This window comes from Amblyraja radiata, chromosome 21 (assembly GCF_010909765.2).
Source record: "Amblyraja radiata isolate CabotCenter1 chromosome 21, sAmbRad1.1.pri, whole genome shotgun sequence".
Classification (NCBI taxonomy): Eukaryota; Metazoa; Chordata; class Chondrichthyes; order Rajiformes; family Rajidae; genus Amblyraja; species Amblyraja radiata.
The window spans coordinates 20,575,729-20,598,618 of record NC_045976.1 but is presented as its reverse complement, the minus strand read 5'-3'; the positions used below and the strand labels follow the sequence as shown (position 1 = coordinate 20,598,618).

Below are 22,890 nucleotides of genomic sequence, written 5' to 3'. Positions count from 1 at the left end.
GGGAATTGCATGGGAAACTATTTCAACTTACTGACTGCGACCTGTAGTAAGGCTTTTAAGCTATTTTTTTCCCAAGTAACTTCTATCTTCGTCTGACTGACAATCCTCGTATGAGGATTTCAATGACACATCAAGCATCCCTTAAGTGAGCCGTAATTTACAGGGCTATCCAGATGGGGTTGGTTTCAGGGCATTTAAAAAATATATAAAAGTGGAAAATTAAATTCTTCCATTGTCATGACAGGCCCAATTTCTAATATTCGATATCCTCTAATTCACTAGGGTACCGTATATAAATAATACATTAACCAAGCAAGGCAAATGACATTTGAGCTCTTTTCAAAGTGTAGGGATTGTTTCTTATATACAGGTCCACCACCGATTTGAAATCCCCCTCAAAAATGTGGAACCTAGGCCAGATGAGTCCACCGATCTCGACCTAAAGAACTAAGGAATTGTAAGGGTAAAAATACCCTAATGGGACTAATCTACAGGCCCCCAAACAGTAGTCTGGACATAGGGCGCAAGTTGAATCAGGAGTTAAAATTGGCATGTAGTAAAAGTAATGCTGTGGATGTTATGGGAGATTTCAACATGCAGGTAGACTGGGAAAATCAGGTTGGTACTGGACCCCTAGAAAGGGACTTTGTAGAGTGCCTTCGTGATGGATTCTTTGAACAGCTTGTATTGGAGCCTACCAGGTAGAAGGCAATACTGGATTTAGTGTTATGTAATGAACCGGATTTGATAAAGGACCTCGCGGTTACTGAGCCATTAGGAGGCAGTGACCATAACATGGTCAGGTTTAATTTACAATTGGAGAGGGAGAAGAGTAGATCGGAGGCGTCAGTTTTGCAGTTGAATAAAGGGGACTATGGGGCCATGAGGGAGGAGCTGGCCAAAGTTGACTGGAAGGATACACTAGCGGAGATGACAGTGGAACAAAAATGGCAGGTGTTTCTAGGAATAATACAGAAGGTGCAGGATCAGTTCATTCCTAAGAGGAAGAAAGATTCCAAGGGGAGAAAGGGACGACCATGGCTGACAAGGGACGTCAGGGACAGTATAAAAATTAAAGCGAAGAAGTACAACATAGCAAAGATGAGAGGGAAGCAAGAGGATTGGGTAATGTTTAAAGAACAACAGAAGATAACCAAAAAGACAATACGGGGAGAAAAGATGAGGTATGAAGGTAAGCTAGTCAAGAATATAAAGCAGGATAGTAAAAGCTTCTTTAGGTATTTGAAGAGGAAAAATTAGTTAAGACCAAAGTTGGACCCTTGAAGACCAAAAAAGGTGAATTTATTATAGGGAACAAGGAAATGGCAGATGAGTTGAACAGGTACTTTGGATCACACTTTATTTGCCACGTATGTTTTGCAACATATGAGGAATTTCATTTGCCAGGTCAGTCATACAATTAAAGTAACAGATCACTAAAAAACACATTTTAACATGAACATCCACCACAGTGACTCCTACATTCCTCACTGTGATGGAAGGCAAAATAAAGTTCAAGTCCTTCCCCGGTCGTGGGCCTCGAGCCCCCGTTGACGGGATGATCTTTACTCCCGTAGCCGGCGGCGTTCAGGCCCTCCAGGCAATTGAACCTCGCGTCGGGGCTGGCCGTACCTTCTGGGTCGTTGGAGCTCCCGACTCGAACTCACCCGAGACTGCGAGCCCTTGATGGTGATTTCTGCGGTGGTCGCGATCCCAGACAAGGGTTCAGCTCCGATGTTAAGTCCGCGCCCCGCGGTGGGGCTCACGACAGTCCGAGGAAGCTTCCAGCTCCATCGATGGAAGGCCGCAGAGCCTGGAGAATGTGATCCGAAAATTGATCACATCTCCGGGAAAGTAAGAACCTGAAAAAATGTTTCCCCCGATCCCCTCCCCCCTCCCCCCCACATAAAACAAACCGAAGAACATTAAAACTAAAACTTTTAACAAACTAAAAAATACCAAAAAGAGTGAAAAGACGAACAGACTTCCGGCAGGGCAGCCATCTCCCCGGCGCCCCTGATGGTCTGAGTCATAGATTTAAAGTAATATGGTAGAAAATTTCAGGGAGAGGAGAAAACTTTTTTCCCAGTCAAATTGTGGCTGGTAACTGGTACTTACGAAGGATCTCGACCCAAAACGTTACCCATTCCTTCTCTCCAGAGATGATGCCTGTCCCGCTGAGTTATTCCAGCATTTTGCGTCTATCTTCGATTTAAACCAGCATCTGCAGTTCTTTCCTACACATCTGGTACTTACTGCTGTTCCCACAGTATGGTCTCCTGGACTCCATAAATAATGTCTGATCAGTGACTACCTCAACTCTGCAATTATCTAGTAACCCTGTGGCCATTAGATGCATTCTTAAAAAACTGGTTTCTATCCACATAGGGTGGATAAGTGATGATACTGAGGCAGCGACTGACAGACGGGCAACATGAGGAGGAGAATGTCCAAGGTTCCTACATTTAAGGAAATTTTCCTTGCATTTATGAAGATATTACATGATTGCTTTGGTAGCATTTTATTAAGTATAAAGGCGGCTTGTGAATAAAGAACCAGTGCTTCTTTTTGGGTGGATTTGAATGGGTTGTTGAGTCATTCAATGATGCAGCACAAAAACAGGCCTTATGCCCCAAGCTTACTTGAGGCACTCATTTACTAGAACAACATTTTTTGTTTTAGGTTAGTGTGAGAATGATATGGAGACTTAAAATGACAAACAACTGGAAGCACAGAGACAACTCTGTGCAAAACTGTCTCCAATCTGTGTTTAGTTTCTCCAATGCAGAGGAAACCACATTCTGAGCATTGAATGCAAAACATTAGATGGGGGTGGGGGACACAATAGCGTTGCTGCTTCACCTGCTATTAGTGTCCAGGCACAATGGGAAGCTCCTGCATTTACATGGAAATGGGTGTGATTGGTGGATATGGAAGAGATCTGGGAATCGCTGAGGACCTTGGAGGGGAGTCGACTGCAAGTCAGCAGGTTGAATCACATTAAACTCACAGAAATTGCACAGGATAATGAGTTTGGAGGACGGTTGGATAGAAAGTGAAGACCAAGGGAAGTCTATTCTTGCTCCAGCTATGGGAGGGGGTAATGAATGAATGATTATTTATTGTCACGTGTATCTAGGTACAGTGCAATGCTTTGTTTTGCATCCAACCGAGGCAGTACACAAGTGTCGCCGGGTTAGCGCTGACAAAGTTACAAAAGTACCTAATAGTCCTATCGACTGCCTGCCGCCGCACCTGGCAGCAGCGTGAAAGCTGAGGTGTGAGAAATAGATGAGATGCAGTAGCTGGAAAGCCACCTTGAAGGGTAAATGAAGACAGTGCATGAATGCATCGAGTTTGGGAGAAAATGAAAAATAAACAAGGTCACTATGGAAGCTTATACATGAAGCACATACACAGGTGGTTAATTTATATTTATTTTAGAGGATTATTTGTGGGTCATGTTGGGTAGAATGTTTCTTCTAATTTTCACAAGGGAGCCTTGAGCAAGTCTGGCTGCCATCATTAACCAGTGAGATACAGCAAGAGTGAAGGTAGGAAGGAAAATCTATATGAAAAACCTAGCAGCAAAAAGCAAAGCAGTGTGAAGGTCACGATATGCATATTTCATTAAGGTCCTCGCTTAGAAAACTCAGAAGTAAGGACACAGCTTTATAAGATTCATGCTGAGGAATCCGATAATTGAGTGCCAGACTTGGTCACTGTGGAAAATGTAATTTAAGAGGTGAACTAGTTCAATGCATTTTAGCTGCACTGAGTAATTGCTTAGATTAATAGGACCCTGTGGCCATTAGCTGCATTCTTAAGGAACTGGTTTCTATTCATGCACGGTGGATAAATGTGAGCTGATACGAAGGCAGCGACTGACAGACATGGGTGGGATGAGGAAGACTGCCCAAGGTTCCTACATTTAAGGACATTTTCTTTGCATTTATATTATATGGTTTGCCTTTCTAGCAATTTATATAAAACACCTTCACAAATCCATTTATATCACAATGATTAGAAGCCAAGCACACTCATTCACCTGTAATTAGATAATTGAGTCAGCATACATTTGTTCAGACAACTGGGAAGAGTCACCTTGCTGCAGCACCTAATTGTGCATTATATTTACCCAGGTCTTTTGTCCACATTATTCAGACCTGACATTTTCTTGTGTTGCTTATAGTCTAAATGAATAACATCTTCCTGTACTTGGACCAGCATGCCCCGGATCTTTTTCATAGTTCTGGGATGACCTTCTCACCCCTTTTATTACTTTGCATATGTCTATTTCAATAATATAAAGTGGACATGGTACTTCAGAGATGTTCCAACCAGAACACGGTACATTTTAAACCTGTCTTCCTGCGCCCAAAATTAAACTGCTCTATCTATGTAGATTATGCCCCCCTGCTTTTGTTAATTGCTGTTTTAGGGATGTTGCATGGAAGCGGGTACTTTGGCATACCGAGTCCGCTACGCAACTACCGATCACTTGTACATACTAGTTCTATCCTACACACTAGGGACAATTTACAGAAGTCAATTAACCTACAAAACTTTGGAATGTGGGAGAAAACTAGAGCTCCCGGAAAAAATCCATACGGTCACAGGGAGAAGATACAAACTCTGTACGGATAGCAGCTGTAGTCAGGACCCGGGTCTCTGGCACTATAAAGCAGCAACTGCTGTGCCACTATGCCACCCGCCCTGTTCTCTATAGATTGGACACATTTTCAGCATATAGCCTAATGAATCTGAGTTTTTTTTCCAAATCCATTCTTGACGATTTCATTGCCTTTTATGGAGTAAGCGTCAATTCCAAAGTGAAACTGTCTCAAAGTGTTCAATTTCAATAAAACAAATGCATCACAGCTGTTTAATACAATGGGGAGGAAAACTCTTCAGCGGCTTGTTTTGACAACATCTGTTATTTGCAATGAAACAAATGAAGGAATGTTTCATCGATGGCACAATTACAAGGTGATCTCATTACTACTCACCTAGTGCCTAGAGCATAACTGCAACTTCAATTTGTACAGGAAGGTTTGGCAGCAAAAACAACTTTAGTAAACTTTCCAACAGATGGCAGCTGAAAAGCATATATTATAAAACCATAAACAAGGAATTCTTACAGAACCATTTATTTCAAATAAAAATCTGCATGACTTTTTACAAGACTATTTCTCATTTTAGAATAAACATGATCCAAAGCTTGCAGATCTTATAGGCTTAAGTTACATTTGGATCCATTTATATTTTCTGCATTTACACAAGTTTTACATGATACCAAAAACAATTATGCACAACTTTCAATATGTAAACAGTCAACATATCTAATGTACATCAACAAGAATGGCAACTGCTGTTTTTTGTGATTGGGAGTATTAAGAAAATAAATCGCATTAGTTGAAAACTACTAGTTGATGTTTCATTTTTTACAAAGTTGTTTATAATATTTTAAACTTAAGTTAGTTGCTAGTGAGTATCCTTCAAGGAATGCAAACTAGCAAATTCACTTCTTACACAGAAGCTGAAAAATTAGCCCTCAATAAACATTCCCACATTAAGAGTACACAAAGGAAGCTTGGCAAATGTTCGTACCAGGAAACTCTATATCATAAACGAGCTACTATTTATATACCAGTGTTTGCAGCAATAATAATGTTCAATTAAAAGTTCCAATGAATTAAACCTTGAGCAAACCCAAGGTAAAGTGAAAAATATTACACATGGTCAGGTATTTTTATGAAGTCAATATAAATTCTATGCGCACATGTAAAAATAAAATGAGCCGTAAAATCTTAAGTATTGATAACTGGTAGCTCTGCAGTTTATTGAAGGTTATATCCATTAGGGGTTTGTTGCCCATCATATTTAAGTTACATTCCAATGATTTTGATGGTGAATTTGGAGAGTGTGAGCAATGGCCAGGGGCAGCTGCTGCATCCGATCACTCAAGTGACAGGAAGAACGTGCGCCACGTCAGAAAGGAATGGGAATTTTTTCCCCTGCAGGATGGTGCATATGGGCATCTGTCATCAAATTCATTGCATTTTATGTAGAAGGTGTGTGAAAAAAAAATCAAACTTTGATGCAGGTAACCCCTATCCTGAACTGAAGCAAGAAATGAATGAGAAAATAAATCCTCAAAGCAGATGTACATTATCTTTGAATTCATAATTGGAGCTGGAATGTGGGTCCATATCTGCGACAACTATCAACAATTTTCCAAACTATTCTCCAGCTGGACATTGAACAAATTTGCACGTGGAGAGAGGGAATATCAGATGATATTAATGGACACACCTTCCACGCAAGTCCCAAAGAGTGTGCATTGAAGATTGATTCAGCCATTTTTAAGAAAGAGGTCAAGCCAAAATATCAATAAATATAATTGCTATTTAAAAAGATGCTCGTTCACACACAGAAAATGGTCAAAAAAGGACACAAAGTGCTGGAGTAACTTAGCGGGTCAGGCAGCATCTCCGGAGAACAAGGATAGGTCACATTTTGGGTCGAGACCCTTTGCCAAGTCTGGAAAAACTGTCAAGGGCGAACTTTCTGGAAGGAGCCAGCCGGCAGTAAGTGTCCGGATAAGTACGTGGATGTAGCATTCAATATCTACCAGTTGGAAGATTTGTTCAACACACATAGTTCATGTAGCTGTATGGCCACATCGCAATAAAGACTGAAGGAGTGGGTGTGAAAAAAAATCAAAGCACATAAAATGATCTGAATAGGTTGTTACAACAAAAGAATTATTAAAAAAAAAAAAATAGAATTGGTCAGTAATTACATTTTTGCACCAGTGGAAACACTGGCTGAGATTTCTTCTGCAGTGGTTTGTGACATAGCATGCAAATATTTAACCGACCTACAGAAGCCTCTGAACAATTACTTAATAATTATTATTTTAGGTCCATACTTGAGGTTCAGGGTGTAATTTAATCACTTAGGTATTTCTTTTATTCTAATAAAAAGACATTGAACAGATAATTTTGTTTCCCTCCTCAGAATTTCTGTCCAACATTTGCTGCATTTCTGCTCAACCTTAACTTCCTAATTCCTTTTGAAAATATTACTTCAAACAATACTAGTCATCTGAAATGGACACTGAAAAGTATACAATCTTGGCATTCAGATTTTGCACGTTTTACTTCAAAATTTATCTTACATTGTTTTTTCTTTTTGTTAAAAAAACACTTAATTATACACTACTTCGATGTAATCTAACATTTAGAATGTCTGTAAACAAATGCCAAAAGTGCTTACTGTGCCGGGATTACTATGATAGTAACAGCACTTCTGTGCAAAACTCTCACCAAAATGAAAAATAACTAAACAGCAAGTTAAAAAATGTTTAGATAGTAAACCATCTATTCCAATTGGGTACAAAATCCATCGCAAATATCATCAAACAGATAATAAGAGGTCTAATTGCTCATTTCAACATTATTGTACACGTGAAGAATTCCTTATTGACACCATGTGGTTAGGTTTCATTACTGGATATGCTGGATGCTATTTTGGTATATTGACAGTTTATTGCTTCAAAGGCTTCATCTCTGTGTAACATAGCACCAAATACCAGCGGCTGAAGAAAAGCAAACAAATAAAAACATATCAAAGAAAAATCCATTACAAATGTAACAAGCACGCTAACCAAAAAGCTCTCTGTAACACCATTACATAGAATCACAGAACATTTATGACACAGGGGGGGTCGTTTGATCCATTTTGTCCATGAAAATGAAGGAATTACGCAATCTAATCCCATTTTCTATCACTGATTCCGTAAACTCTGCGGGATATCTCTGCTCTTCAAGAGCACAAGCAAGTGCTGTTTAAATGTGATGAGTGTTTCTGCCCTCACCACCCTTTCTGGCAGTGAATTGCAGAACCAGATCACCATTTGTGTGAAAAGTTTGTTCTCATTATGTGAGCAACTACTTTAAACCTATGATCAATGGTCTTTATCCTTGCAGCAGTGGGAAATAGGCCCTTACTAGTTACCCAGTCAAGGCCCGGCACATAATTTTAGATATCTCAGACAAGTCTCTTCCCAGCCTTCTCTTTTCCAGAGATAACAAATGGAGCCTATCCATTTAGGTCTATCTAATCTATTTAGCTTATCAGCCCATTTAGGGTGGCACAGTGGTAGAGTTGCTGCCTTACAGTGCCACAGATCCAGATTCGATCATGATTACAGGTTCTGGCTGTACAGAGTTTATATGTTCTCCCTGTGGGTTTTCTCTGGCAGCCCAGGTTTCCTCCCACACTCCAAAGATGTATAGGTTTGTAGGATAATTGGCCTCTGTTAATTGTAAATTGTCCCTAGTGTGTAGGACTAATGCTAGTGTATAGGGCTATCGCTGGTTGGCACGCCCGGTGGGACAAAGGGCCTGTTTCTAAGCTGCATCTCGAAAGCCTAAAGTAAAGTCTAACCAATTACTAACACCTCTCAGTACTGGCAAATCCTCATAAATCCTTGCTGCACTCTCTCTAATGTAATCACACGCTTCCTGCAGTGCAGTGACCAGGAATATGCAATGTACTGCTATCTGATGAGTGTTGACGAAACATAACCTTTGCTAATAATGCCATCTTGATCATCTTATCAGCCTATCCTTTGAAGGATCGGTGAACATGCATTCTAAACTCCCTCCATTTTCCCACTGCAGTCAGTACCCTCCCATTTACTGCACATTTCCTTGGCTGGACACATCCCCCTCAAATGAAATACCTCACATTTGCTGAACTAATGACCAGATCATCTACATCACTCTTCAATCTAAAGCTTTCCTCCACATACTTAACCTCATGGCCAACTTTTTGAGAGTATATGAATTATATAACTGCTGAGAAGCAAGTGCACTCTGCCAAACAAATGTCATACTGCAATTAAACTGCTAAAAATGATCCCAAGACATATAAATGAAAAATACGTAAAGATATTAATCTGTGCAAGATTACCCTGAGTACTGCAATGCACAACATTATTCAGCTACGTTGTTAAGATTTGCTTTTTCCTTGCAAGACTAATGACACTATGCAGAAGGATTGTGCTTTCAACAAATTACTGGTTGACAGCATCTCTAAAGAATTTAAACTTTATTGTTAGGGACTGAAGAATTCTCAGATGGAATGACTGCTTATTTATCATTGATAAGCAGAATTGTGAAATATCAAATTACAATATCAAAGTAGGGAAATTACTTACTTTTTGTGTAAATGGAGTAGTTATTGAAATTCCCATTCCTGATCCGGGTAAAACGGACAGGACTTTATACTGTGGGACAAACAGAACAATGGGAGAGGTTTAAAATAAAAGCAAATACTTTTTTAGCGATGAGATTGCATTTTAAGTTATTCCCAGATCAATAAAAGTGGCCTGGATACTAAAAAAAATAATTCAGAGTCCCACATCCCACCTGCAGTGGAACCAGGCACGGAAATCGCTATCAAAATATGGAGGGACACAATTTCTTGGCGGCCGCGCGCACATGGGCACTCACACACACACGCGCAAGGCTTCGGAGGCTCAATCCAGCGCTAAATGCAGCTCAACTCTGCCTGTCTCGCCGGGTTAGCCTACAGCCCTGCCTGGACTGACGGGACAGCTGCACTGCTTCTCCACGCTGACTGTAAGCCTGGGCCATATTTCCCGCAAGTCCAGGCAGGGCTGTAGGCTAACCTGGCGGGACAGGCAGAGTTGAGCTGGGTTTAGCGCTGCTTGTCTGCGCTGGCTGTGGGCCTGGGGGCATCGCGCCCGTCTGACTCACGATGTCTCTGGCCACCCTCGGGCGTGGGGGGCACTCAGGTGGGGACGGGACAGCGCCGGAGAGCCGGGATCGATCCTGGCTGCGGATGAGGCGCACCTGTGCCGAGAATGTTTTGGCACGTCTCCCTCATACAATCATCGCGCTGAATTATCATGTCCCGCCCCCATTGCCTGCTGTCTGATGTCTCTCTCGTCCAATCAGCGCCCTCGATCAGCAGTCCCACCCCTACTGTCTCGCGGAAAGCGGAGATTTCATCGGTTTTTTAAATCCGGATTACAAAAAATGGGGGGGGGGGGGGGGGGAAGGACTGTCCCCCACCTCTCAAAATAGGGGGGGACGTGTCCCACCTGGCCCCCCTGGATTTCCGCCCCCGAGTGGAACAGGATTTTATTTAGATTCCGCTGCAGTGGATTCTGGTCTCAGTTTCACCGCTGGATTTGTGTACTATTGATTTCAACGTGGAAGGTAAAACTGAGGGGGGAAAAAAAATAAAAAGGAGATGCTACTGATGGCAAAATAGATGCTAATGAAATATTACCAGGGTATTGTTTAACATCTTTGATTAAGGATTTTTAGCCAATTTTTTAAAACATAATTCAAACATAATTTGAACCTCAAGAGGTTCAAATGATAACAAATAAATTGTATTGTATCGTATTGTAATATATTGTTTTTGCTCTTTGGGCCAGAACTTACAAGTGTGGGCCTGACACCCCCAGATGCTCCACACCCAAATAATGTGAGGAGGTGATTTTGATTGCCAAAGAATCTAGACTCCAGTTCTGAATGGGGACAGGAATGCCCAGGCACACTGTAATTCGTAAATTGCTCCTGAAGGAGAGATTTTTTTGTTGTCATGATAAACAGACAGGAAGAGGTTAAGGAATACGGTGAAACTGATGGGCTGAAGTGTATTTATTTCAATGCGAGGAGCATCATGGGTAAAGCAGTTGAACTTAAAGAACCTGAATCAGTGCTTGGGAATGTGATGTTGTGGCCAGATGTGTACAGAGATGGTTGCGAGAAAGGACAGAACTGGTATCTCAACATTCCAGGGTTTCAAGGCAATAGAGAGGGAGGAGAAAAACGTTGTTGCTCTAATAATTAAGAAGAATCACTCAGAGAGGACATACTGGAGGGTTCATCCACTGAGGCGATATGGGAAGAGAAGATGCAACCACTCTAATGGAATTATACTATCGGCCCCACCATAGCCAGAGGAAATAGAGGAACAGAAATGTAGACAGATTGTGGAAAGATGCAAAAACAACCGGGTTGTCACAGTGGGGGACATTAATTTCCTCAATATTGATTCAGACTAATGTAGTGCGGCAGATTTTGTAAGGTGCATCCAAGAGGGTTTCCTGATGCAGTAGGTGGATGATGCAACTCAAGGAGATACCATACAGGACTTGGTATTAGACCACAAGCCTGTCCGGGTGACTGTTTCAGTGAAAGAGCATGTTGAGAACAGTGGTCACAAGTTTTAAGATTGTTTGAATGCGGTTAATTCTGGGCCTTAGGGAAGGTACAACAGTGCCCTCCATAATGTTTGGGACAAAGACCCATCATTTATTTATTTGCCTCTGGGCCATATTTCCCGCAAGTCCAGGCAGGGCTGTAGGCTAACCTGGCGGGACAGGCAGAGTTGAGCTGGGTTTAGCGCTGCTTGTCTGCGCTGGCTGTAGGCCTGGGGGCATCGCGCCCGTCTGACTCCCGATGTCTTTGGCCACCTTCGGGCGTGGGGGGCACTCGGGTGGGGACGGGACAGCGCCGGAGAGCCTGGATCGATCCTGGCTGCGGATGAGGCGCACCTGTGCCGATAATGTTTTGGCACGTCTCCCTCATACAATCATCGCGCTGAATTATCATGTCCCGCCCCCATTGCCTGCTGTCTGATGTCTCTCTCGTCCAATCAGCGCCCTCGATCAGCAGTCCCACCCCTACTGTCTCGCGGAAAGCAGAGATTTCATCGTTTTTTTAAATCCGGATTACAAAAAATGGGGGGGGGGGGGGGGGGGGGGAAGGACTGTCCCCCACCTCTCAAAATAGGGGGGGACGTGTCCCACCTGGCCCCCCTGGATTTCCGCCCCCGAGTGGAACAGGATTTTATTTAGATTCCGCTGCAGTGGATTCTGGTCTCAGTTTCACCGCTGGATTTGTGAACTATTGATTTCAACGTGGAAGGTAAAACTGAGGGGGGGAAAAAATAAAAAGGAGATGCAATACAATACATGATGGGTCTTTGTCACAAACATTATGGAGGGCACTGTAAATTGGAGCAAGGCAGGTAAATTATACAGGAGCTAAGAAGAGTGAATTGGGAACAGTTGTTATTGGGTAAGTCCTCATTTGCCAGTTGTTTAAAGGCCAGTTGACCAAAGTTCAGAGATTGGCATATTCCAATAAGGAGAAGGGATAAGGATGGCAAGGCAAGGGAATGTTGGATGACCAGAGGTGATAAATTTGGCCAAAAAGAAAAAGGAAATGTATGTAAGGTTCAGGAAGATGAAATCAGAAATCGCCTTTGAGGAATATAGAGCAAGGAGGAAAGAATTCAAGCAGGCGATTGGAAGGTGCAAAAGTGCCATGAAATGTCATCGGCGAGTCAGATTAAAGAAAATCCCAAGGATTTTTATGCCTATATTGAAATCAGGGAGAAGGTATGATCACTCTAGGATAAAGGAGGGAAATTGTGCTTGGAGTCTGGAGATAAGGCAAGACACTGAACAAGTACTTTGCATTTGTATTCACCAAGAAGGACATGGAGGTCCGTGAGATCAGTGTGGAGAATAATAATATACGACGCAGCTTGAGATGAAGAAGGTGGGGTTTTGGGGGCTCCTGAACAGCATTAAGGTGGATAAATCATCAGGGCCTGATGGGATCTATCCCAGGTTATTAAGGGAGGTGAGAGGGAAGATTGTAGGACCCTTGATGAAGCCCTGTTCCTGCGCTGTTCTGTTCTCTGTTCCATCTCTAAAACTACAAAAGTTAAATCAATAAAGTACTTAAAATAATCGTGCTTCTTATAGATTGTGTAAAATTTGTAATATAGCAATAGCAAAAGAGCACACTGTCTTTTCACTTAGGGCGGTTGTGTAATTTTCAAACCCTGGAATTACATCCCTCAACTTCACATGGAGCCCTCAAGTCTGATCTTATTCTTCATTATGGTGTATCGTTGGTACAGAAGATCACATTATAGAAATACATTAAGGTCTTGGCAAGATGATCAATAAGTAATTTTCATGTGTAGATTCAAGGCTGAACAAACTGAACTCGTCAATTAACATTGAACTCGGATCATTTCAAGAAATATTATTATTCAAATCTTTAAGCAATTTTTCTATCACCATTGTTCTCCAATAACAGAAAACTTGTAAATAAAAAAGTTGCTAAAATTATCATTCATATTTACGGGGAAAAATTACGGGATTTTAAACATTAATATAAAAGCTGCAATATAAAATATCTGGAAACATTACATGCAATGGTGAGTTATACATAAACATTCAAGTAGAAGTATACTCATATTTAACAAAAAGCTAAAACAAAATTCCATATTCAAAAATCTGGTCAGGCATACCTTTTGAATTTCTGTAATTTCTTTTAGTTTTATTATCTTATTTTTCTTGGATGACCCAGACCTGGAGCTTTCAAAGCATAAATAACTGGAGAAAAAGAAACAACCCATACAGTTTTAATAAGGAAACTAATATGATGAAGAAAATGACAAACTTCATTGGTGATTTTGCATAACCATGGCTTTCACACCTGGTTTATTCTGCATTCAACAACCAACACATCAAATATGTACTTGATGACAAATAAAACAGAAAAGTACATAGGAAGAATCTGTCAATCACAAAAGTGAAACTTTAAGATATGATTTTACATTCATCTAGAGTTTATTTTAAAATTAAAATAAATGATTCAGAATCACAGAAGGTAACAAGACAGTAGGCGAGTCAGACTATCAAATCATACAATTCCATGTAAGATCAATCCACTGTCTCATTCGTCTGCCCAAAGCCCTTTAGATATCTTTCTAGTTCCTTTCTGAACACTACAATTGAACCTGCCTCCACTACTACCCAAGCACAGTGCATTCCAGTCCAACCCTTTTTGCAACTGATATCAATCACTATTTATTCTGTTTGTATATTTTTAATTAGTTTAATTACCACTATCAAATTTCCCTCTAACCTCCTCTATTCCGAGGAGAACCACACAATTTCGCCAGTCCTTCAACGTAACTAAAGTCCCTTCTGAAAATTATTTTGTTAATTCTCTTCTGTGCCTTCACAAATGTCTTTACAACATTCCTACATGTGGTACCCAGAAATGGACACAAGATGTAGCTGAATGTGTGAGAGCCATTTGTTGCAATTTTACTAACTGCTAAATATTCAATTTTTTATCTGATAAATTCACACTCACTAATCTAAAGTTCCTTTCATGTCAGTCAAATCCAAATATTATTGGTGTTGATTACATTAGGACATTGATCATGTTATACTACAAAGTAAGGTGTTGCAAATTTTGACTTAAAGATAACCATATCATCATAAAATCATTGGTAATTTTCCCATAATATGCCACACCATAAATTGTTTATTTTTTTCTTGCATGTTCAAGCACTTATTCGCCTAGAATTTGTATGGCCAGGAAATTTCAAGCTTGCTTCAGTAACATCAGTATTTGCCTCGGCATTTTTCACTCCTGATTTAGAATGCTAAACCAACCAGTTATAGATCACAAACATTAACTCGGGTCAGTGCAACAAGTTTTGGTTTCAGGTTGTAATGTGGACTTAAAAGTTAAGCCACGTTTTCTTCTGGCTAATGATCTCATATGCATAATAAAATTAACTGAATGTACATCAAAGCTCCATTCCCTATAGGTAATCTTCAGTATGCCATAACACTGCTGAAGCTGCTATCTCAGCTATTCCAACATTAAAATTGGAGACAAAGAGGCAATGGAAGAGTGAGAACATGACATGTTTCCCAGATTATGACCTGCTGAGGTGAGCAGAGGAATGGAAGAGGGAAGTCTTTTATGTTGAGGGGCCAAAATAGAGAGAAGATAGAAAAATGCCATTGAGCTATTCCCTAACAGTGATACTGATGAAGCAGCCAGAACTAATTCCATGAATTTGCAAGGTAAGAAAATGTATAGATGACCTGTAACTGTACCTCGATTGTGCTGTCTTCACCGGGAACTAAAGACAGCATTTCACATGCATGCATGTGCACACATGCACAAACACTCACGCATAAAATTAACCGCTAAGAACAACATTGATTTTCCATACCAAATCCATCCATACCCATCCTACCAGTTTCCCAAACCCATTGGTATATACGGACTGCACAAAAACCGGACGTTTGTACCTGTGTTACTTGGCTATTCCGAAACATTTGCTAGTATTCCCATATTGTTGCGGAGCAAATTTCAAATTTAAGGCCAAAAGATTCAGAAATGTCATGATGGCCTGAGGCTTGGAGAGGAATCTGAAGTGGATGGTGTTCTTACATTTCTGGTGATTCAGGTCATGGGGTTGTGAGGTGTTTTTTTTTTTTTTTTGCGTAATTGAAGCAAAATTGGCATGTACTTTGGAGATGGTACATACTGTACTGGGCGTGATGGAATGAGCAATAGTGCAGAGTAACGTTAATAATGCAGGACGTTTATTACTGGATGATGTCAGGTAGATGAATGTTGAACCTATCCAGAAGACAAGTCGAGACAATTCTATCAAGTTTCTGACTTGTGCCACTTGGACAGATCAAAAGATTTGGGGCCAACATTCATAATGTCAAAAATAGGGATGAAATGTCATGATTGATAAAACAGTTGGTTCTTAGACAATGCTCTCCTACATGCAAATTTGAGATAAAATAATTGAATTCTAATAAACACAATCGCCTTCCTTCATATGAAGAAAGATTCCAACTATAGATGTGTTTTCCCCTTCATGCCCATGGACCAGCTGGTCTTCCTTGGTGCCATATGGGAAGCCTGGTCGCCCAACGCAAACCGTTCCCCTTTCTCCAACACAACTCGTTCCCCCAACGCAGTATTCCAGCAATCACCCATAGCCAACAACTGCGCAGGGGCTGCTCATTTTGCCTTATTCAGCCTCCCTCATTTTTAAACTTAAAAAAAATGCATTTGCACTTGCTAGCTAGCAGAACTCAGGGAATAAGCGAAAGACAGTTGTTCCCCCCCCCCCCCCCCATTTTTTAGAGATTTTTGAAAGTTTTCATAAATAACTCGAGAAATAATGCATGAAATTTTGAGACAATGCGTTTTTTGACTTCACGACATAAATCTCTATCGGAATATGTAAACATTTCACTGTTAACGTGTCGTATTTTCGAGGAGATGTGAAACGCACACGAACATCACAAATAAATACACATCCAAGATCAGAGTTTTATAATTAAATAAGGATAGAAGATGCTATTTTTAGATTCCGTGTTGAACAATGGAATAATGCTTTGATTTCTTTTATATATCCTTCATTCGCATTGACCAGCAGATTGTTGATAGGCAACAGAAAATGGTTCCAAAATCTTTTTTTCTTTTTTTTTAAATTGTTTTTGGGTTTTCATACCCTCACCAAAGCTTCTAAAATGTAAACAGCATCAACTTTCCGAAGGATTCCAGACGGGCCGCGCGGCCAGAAGTCTTTCCGACGGGCCGCGGCTGTGGACTGGGAGCGTGTGCGGAGGCTTTTATCGTGGCGTCGTGGTCTTTGCAAACCTACTTGTCTTATTGTAATAAAATATTAAATGTTTTGTAATTGTGGTCAAATATTAAATTGCATTAATATTGAACAGTTCCTCTTTTGTCATATTACCTCTTGCACAAAATATAGTCTAGACAGAATATTTTTAATATCACCTACTTTTCCGTTACATAGAGAAAACCATGCCGAATATAGTCAGTGGGTATCTTCTTGTCCCTGTTAATTAGACAGCAGCGCCATCCATTTTCACATACTGTAAAAGAGCATATTTTTAATTATGAATTTCCAATTTGGTGACATGTTACATACAGTCTGCCAACAATAACATTTTCCAAAATTAGTCTTTCTTTGTATTTGAATGAAGAAATTCATGGACAAAACTCATGTCATACACGGTGATCAAATGTTTACCTCTGCTAATAAAAACAAGTATTCTCAAAAGCTTTTCCAGCTTCCCTCCACTACTACAATCACTGAAGTAGGATCCCAATTTAACCTTTCCATGTCCTCCAGAGATACTGCCTGACCTGTTGACTCCAGCACTTTGTGCTCTTCATAAGATTTCAGCATCTGCAGTTTCTTGCGCTTTTCTTAAAAACGAATGACTTTTCAAATTAGATGCATGGAAACATGACAATGCCTTTCTACCGCATGAATCTGTTCTGCCCTTCAAACAGGTCGTGGTTGGTCTGTATTGTTACTTAATTGAATCCCAGCAATTTATAGCCAAGCAATAAATTGACCAACTGACCTGGATTTAAAAGCCCACAACTTTTGTTCTACCCCTCAAGATATGCTATTGTAGTTATTGTTTCACACAATTAGGTATTCAAAATAAAATCTGCATTCCAACCAAACATATATACATCACAATGCTTTACTTTTGACATACCCAGAAATGTATTTTAAATGAATCACTGCCTTCAATAGATGGCGAACGTCGTCGTACCTACCGGGTAAAGGACGCTCATTCTCTGCCAAGCTGAAAATCTCACTGAAGCTGGTTTTTTTGCTGTGTGACCGTGCACCATCATCCTCCCGACTATAAACAGACATGGCATTGGCAGTTACATTGGACCTTGACACAACCGTAGGAATCTGTGAAAACATCACAATTAGCTGGTAGGTATGCGTACAAAACGTACATAAAATCACATGCCTCTAATTGGCAAGTAAATGAGTAATGGACATCCTTCCATTGCAAAGATACCTACAAACTTTCAGAGAAGTAAAGAAACTGTTGGGAGAAATCTTGCAGGGTTGGCATTAGTGGTTACCATTGAGAACACTGGCTTTCAGCAGTTGAAACATCAGTGTGTCTTGGACTTCGATGCAGGCACTGCATGGAGGTCACCATTCTTGGGCAGATGCTTGCTGTTTCTGACACTACACACCACCACAGAGATTCCTCACTACGGTACTGGCAAACTGTCTCTATGATCCAATGGCTAGTCAAATCCAGAGTAAAAATCAGACTGCTGAAGAGCAGGCCACGCAACATCTGTGCAGGAAAATGGACAGATGTTGTTTCAGTTCAGGACCCTTCTTCGGACTGATGGGAGAGGCGATAGCTGATAGAAAGAGGCAAGTCAAATTCCAATAATTTCAATGGGATTCTTGGCCTGGACATTAGTAGACAAAGTAGAAAGTTAGACAGTTTTTCTTTTTTAAATGATTTTAACAAATTAGGCTTTCCATTGGCAGCTTTTCATCATTCTCAATTCAAAATGTCTTTAATTTTAATATGTTTTATATCCCTTCAACTGCCAGGGATATTCAAATACACTTTATTCTGGAGTTAGGGCTGTGCACAGTGCTGCCTGAGGCCTGGTCACTGCCCAACTGTAAAATGGCGGCGCTTCGCGGCAGCGGCCCCTGCAGTCCGTCTATATATATTTTTTTGTTTGTCTCGTTTAATGCGTTTTTATATTGTTTTAATATTTTATATTGTTTTTGACTGTATATGTGGGGGGCGGTGGGGTGGGGGAAACTTTTAAATCTCTTCCCTGCACGGGAGACCCGACCTTTTCCCTGTCGGGTCTCTGTTGTCGTTAGGGCCTAGCACCATGGAGCAGCCTCCAGCCGGAACGGCCTGGGGGCTCCAGTCGCGGAGCCTGCGGACTTACCGTCGCGGGGCTGGCTGGCCTCGGAGCGTGGGGAGCTGTGGTGGTGAGCGGCTGCAACCGGACTTCGGTGCTTCGGAGGCTCCAGTTGCAGGCCTGTGGACGGTGACATTGGGAGCTTGCGGGTCCCTGGTGGGAGACCGCTTTTCGGGGCTCCAGTGGCGCCAGCTTCTCCCGCCCGAGTTGCGGGGCTGAAGGCGACCCGGGGCAGGGCCTGACATCGCCCGGCATGGACTTAACGGCCACGGACTTCCCATCGCCCGCCGGGGGCTTTAACATCGGGAGAGGATGGAGAGCAGGGGAGAGACAAGACTTTGCCTTCCATCACAGTGAGGAGGAGATTCACTGTGATGGATGTCTGCGTGAATTGAGTTGTAAAATTGTTTCTTTTTGTTGTATGGCTGCAGAAACCAAAGTTCCTAATGGAAAAATAAAGTTCATTTGAACTCCACGATGCAGAGAACAAGTGACTGAGCCTCTTCCAGACAGGGACTGACATAATGACTTCATGCTTCAGAGTGGATCCGGCAACATCTGGCTCCTTACATTTACTTTACTGCATTTAATTGGTGGAAAGAAGACTTTGCAAAATAACAAGATTCATAGTCACTTTAAATTAGATTATTTCTATTATTTTACTCCGTGCCTCTCAAAATCCTTTGAACCTTTTACCATCTGCTTCATCATGCTAGCAGGACATTAGTTTCAGGATATTATCATGTTTACTCTAAAGGCCAGAAAATAATTGTTAGCATCGTATAACTAATTCTGTTTTCACTGCTTTTCCAAAACTGTTAAGATTATATTCTAACATTGCATTCACAAGATATGGACAAGGAACTGAATTACTTCTTAGGATTCATTAATCCAGGAAAATTCACTGGAGTGAATTACTAACAGATTAAATAAATTTCCCCCAAACAACATTAATTACTCGGGATAATTTCAGTATTTGTTACAGATTCTGCTATTATATAACATTTTACACACCGGAAAAAACAGCTTAAACAATTTGCACAATGAGAATTTGCACAATAAACTCTCTTGACTTGACTTAATTAGCTCTGCTTGATTGATTAATTCCAAGTCTAAATTTCAACCAGAACATTAAAACAAAAACATGGAATTCCACCTACCAGCATACAATAACTGAAAGTTGTATTTATTGAAGATATAAAATAAATGGTTTGTTTGGGAGAGGAGTGGCGATCAGTGGGACAGAACAGTCACGTCAATGCAATACCAAAAGCATCTAAGGAGATGTGCCACAGGAGGGCGCATTTCACACTTTTTCAGCACCAGAAAAATCAAAATATTTGCTGGTATCACTGTACTTGAAAAGCAGAAATGCATGTTTTGTTTTGGCCTCCGAGCCCAGAAAACAAAATTATATGCATTAAATGAAGAGTTAGATTCCCTCTCTAAACCTTCTATTTCTCATCTGCATTTACAGAATTACCTCACTGCAGAATAAGACAATTTGAATACTATTTTCAATGTCCATTAGTCACTTTAACTGTGTTATGATATTCTTCTAATGACTCAGAAATGAAGCTCTTAGCTGAACAGACCAATAAGAGCCAATGTTCTGATTTGTGGCTTATTATCCAATTGTGAATTAATCACCGTTTTGTCCACTTAAAAGTTTTCACACATAATAAACACTATTCTTGTCTCAGATTCCATCCATCTCTCTGACCATCACCTCAGGATGAACCATACTTTCCATAACATGGGCGTCACCTTCACTCCCAATTTGGACCGCCGTGAGGGAGGTGGGGTGGGGTGGGGCGGAGAACAAAGGTCAATGGGGACCCAGCGTTGGGAACCACTGTTGGGGGGGGGGGGGGGTGGGGGGGGGGGGAAAGAGAACAAAAGGGAGAGCTGGTGTGCTTTGTAACTTTGTCAGCGCTGTCGGTGGCTGCTATTTGTATACATTGTGCCTGCAAGCAAAGAATCTCACTGTGCCTAGTCACATGAGACAACAAAGTATCCCCACTCCCATTTTGAGTTTCAACTCTCTATACGCTCTACAATCAACATTACAATCACTGGAGCATTGTTAATCTCTCCCTGTGGTTCTACTTTCCAAAGCCCACATCCATGCCTATCTGCTCTAGACCCAAATAATTGATTACTCACCAGAAAAGCTACTCATCCATCACTCTTCGTAACCTGAATCTCATCTAAAACTCTGTTGTCCAAACTCCATTGACCTACATTTGTCCCTAGTTCCCCAACACCTGCTATTTCTTAACCTGATGTTCAAGTGCCCTCATGGCCCCTTCGCTTTTCCTGCAAACTTCCCCAGTTCTGAAAACCTCAGAACTCTAGATTCCTCGAGCTCTCTGCTTATTAACTTGCCAAAAGTCCATCACCCTCTCCCTCCAATTATCCTGAACTGTCGAGGATTGTGTCTCTTTCTTGCCAACTGTTTTACAGATGGATCAAGGTAAAAAAAAAATTTAAATCATATTTAGTTAATTTGCAAATGTCCTTATTTCTGCAAAGAGCCATGAAATCATGTTGCAGCTTAACAAAACCATGGTTAGACTGCTTTTTAAGTATTGTATACAGTTCTGGTCACCCAATTACAGGACGTATGTGCAGGCCTTGGAGAGGGTGCAGAAGAGGTTTACCAGGATGTTGCCTGCATTAGAGGGTATTATCTATAAGGAGAGGTTGGACAAACATTTTCCATGTCCGTCAGAGGTTGAGGGGAGACGAGAGAAGTCCATGAAAGTATGAGAGGCATAGACAAAATAGATAGTCAGAATATATTTCCCAAGTGGAAATGTGAAAGACTAATCAGCTTAGCTTTAAGGTCAGAAGGGATAAGCTTAAAAGAGATGCGCATGGCCATTTGTTTTCTAAAAGAGATTAGCAGATGCCTGGAATACAGTGCCAGGGGTGGTGGGGAAACAGACACGATAGTGGCATTAAAGAAGTTTTTCGATAGGCCGGGTATATATTTCGGAAATGGAGGGCAGAAGGGATTAGTTTAATTTGGCAACATGTTCAGCACAGGCATGAAGGGGCTGTCTATGTTTGATGTTCTCAATTTGCATCTGGAGGTTCCCAACGTGTACTGTCATTGCCAGTTCTTCTGTCTGGCAGGAAAGGGAGGTGCAGAAGATCAATATTGCTAAGTATATCACTGCAAAAACTAGCAAGGGACTATAACAATATATATTGGATTAGGAAATTATAGAAAATTAGTTGCTTGCTTCAGATTCAAGTTCATATAAATGTAGTTTTTCAAATTACCTATTAATAAAGCAGGTTATTTCCAAAGATTCTTATTAATCCTCTAGGCACATCGACATTTCTATTTATGTTTCTTATTTGGTTTTTGATCCAAATAAATCATTATGTTTAAAGGACTTTTTCAGCAATTGTATACCTATTTTTTTAAATATATAAAGCTCTGGAAGAAGATGTTGTATCTGAATGTCGAACAAAGAAGCGATATCTCCAGTGTACACATCAGCAGTGGCAACAATTTAGCATTTTTTATTTGCCATCACAAAATATTGATATTATAACAAAATTAAAGGAACATTATTTATTTTAAGCAATGCGTTATATCATTTAATTAATTTAAATGCCTTCACCGACCAAATGGTAAATTCTTTAAAGAAATAAACTTAAAAATTAAAATCTCTTTAAAATAACAGAATCTACTTGCTACATTATACCTAAGAGTTTTGCTTAATAATTTTCATAATCACATTTTTAGGAAAATGTTTATGGTTCGATCACTGTGAACAGAAAATTATTAAACAATTTAATAGCACTACAGAAAACAAGACAGTAACATGACAACTAGATCACACTTCACTCAAAAAGTAATATCTATTTTATGATTACAAACAATTGCAAAAATACACATATTTTAAAAAATAGACTTAAACCCTACCTTTTCAAACCCTGACAGCTAGCAGAAAAAAGAAACAACAAAACATGTAACAGACAACAAATTATATTACACATAATCTAATTGGAGCTAAACTTAAATAATTAGATTTTTTAAATTATATCTAACCCAGCACTGTCTCAATCTCTCTCTCACACATAACACACACACATACTAAATTGCAAACATGTTAAGTACACTGATCAATGGCTGGAACAACAGATTATATCATTCAATTAAGGAAAATATAATTCGATTTTTATTGCATCGTACTTTATTGATTTTATCAACAGATAGCAA

The 22,890-nt window shown here is 40.4% G+C and overlaps 1 protein-coding gene across 5 annotated transcripts in view; it reads right to left on the bottom strand.

Annotated features, from left to right (window-relative positions):
* Nucleotides 1-5,134: 5,134 nt before the first annotated feature.
* Nucleotides 5,135-22,890, bottom strand: part of gramd4 (GRAM domain containing 4) — a 112,353-nt gene continuing 94,597 nt past the window's right edge. For 4 of the 5 annotated variants that reach the window (XM_033039755.1, XM_033039750.1, XM_033039753.1 and 1 more), the window contains 6 exons: nt 22,594-22,611; nt 17,505-17,649; nt 16,711-16,804; nt 13,381-13,465; nt 9,230-9,298; nt 5,135-7,603 (listed from right to left, as the gene is read on the bottom strand). In XM_033039755.1, the coding sequence (XP_032895646.1) occupies nt 7,502-7,603; nt 9,230-9,298; nt 13,381-13,465; nt 16,711-16,804; nt 17,505-17,649; nt 22,594-22,611 (513 nt within the window). In that variant the 3' untranslated portion in view covers nt 5,135-7,501. The remainder of the gene's footprint in view (nt 7,604-9,229; nt 9,299-13,380; nt 13,466-16,710; nt 16,805-17,504; nt 17,650-22,593; nt 22,612-22,890) is intronic. The other variant, XM_033039751.1, reaches the window with a different exon arrangement.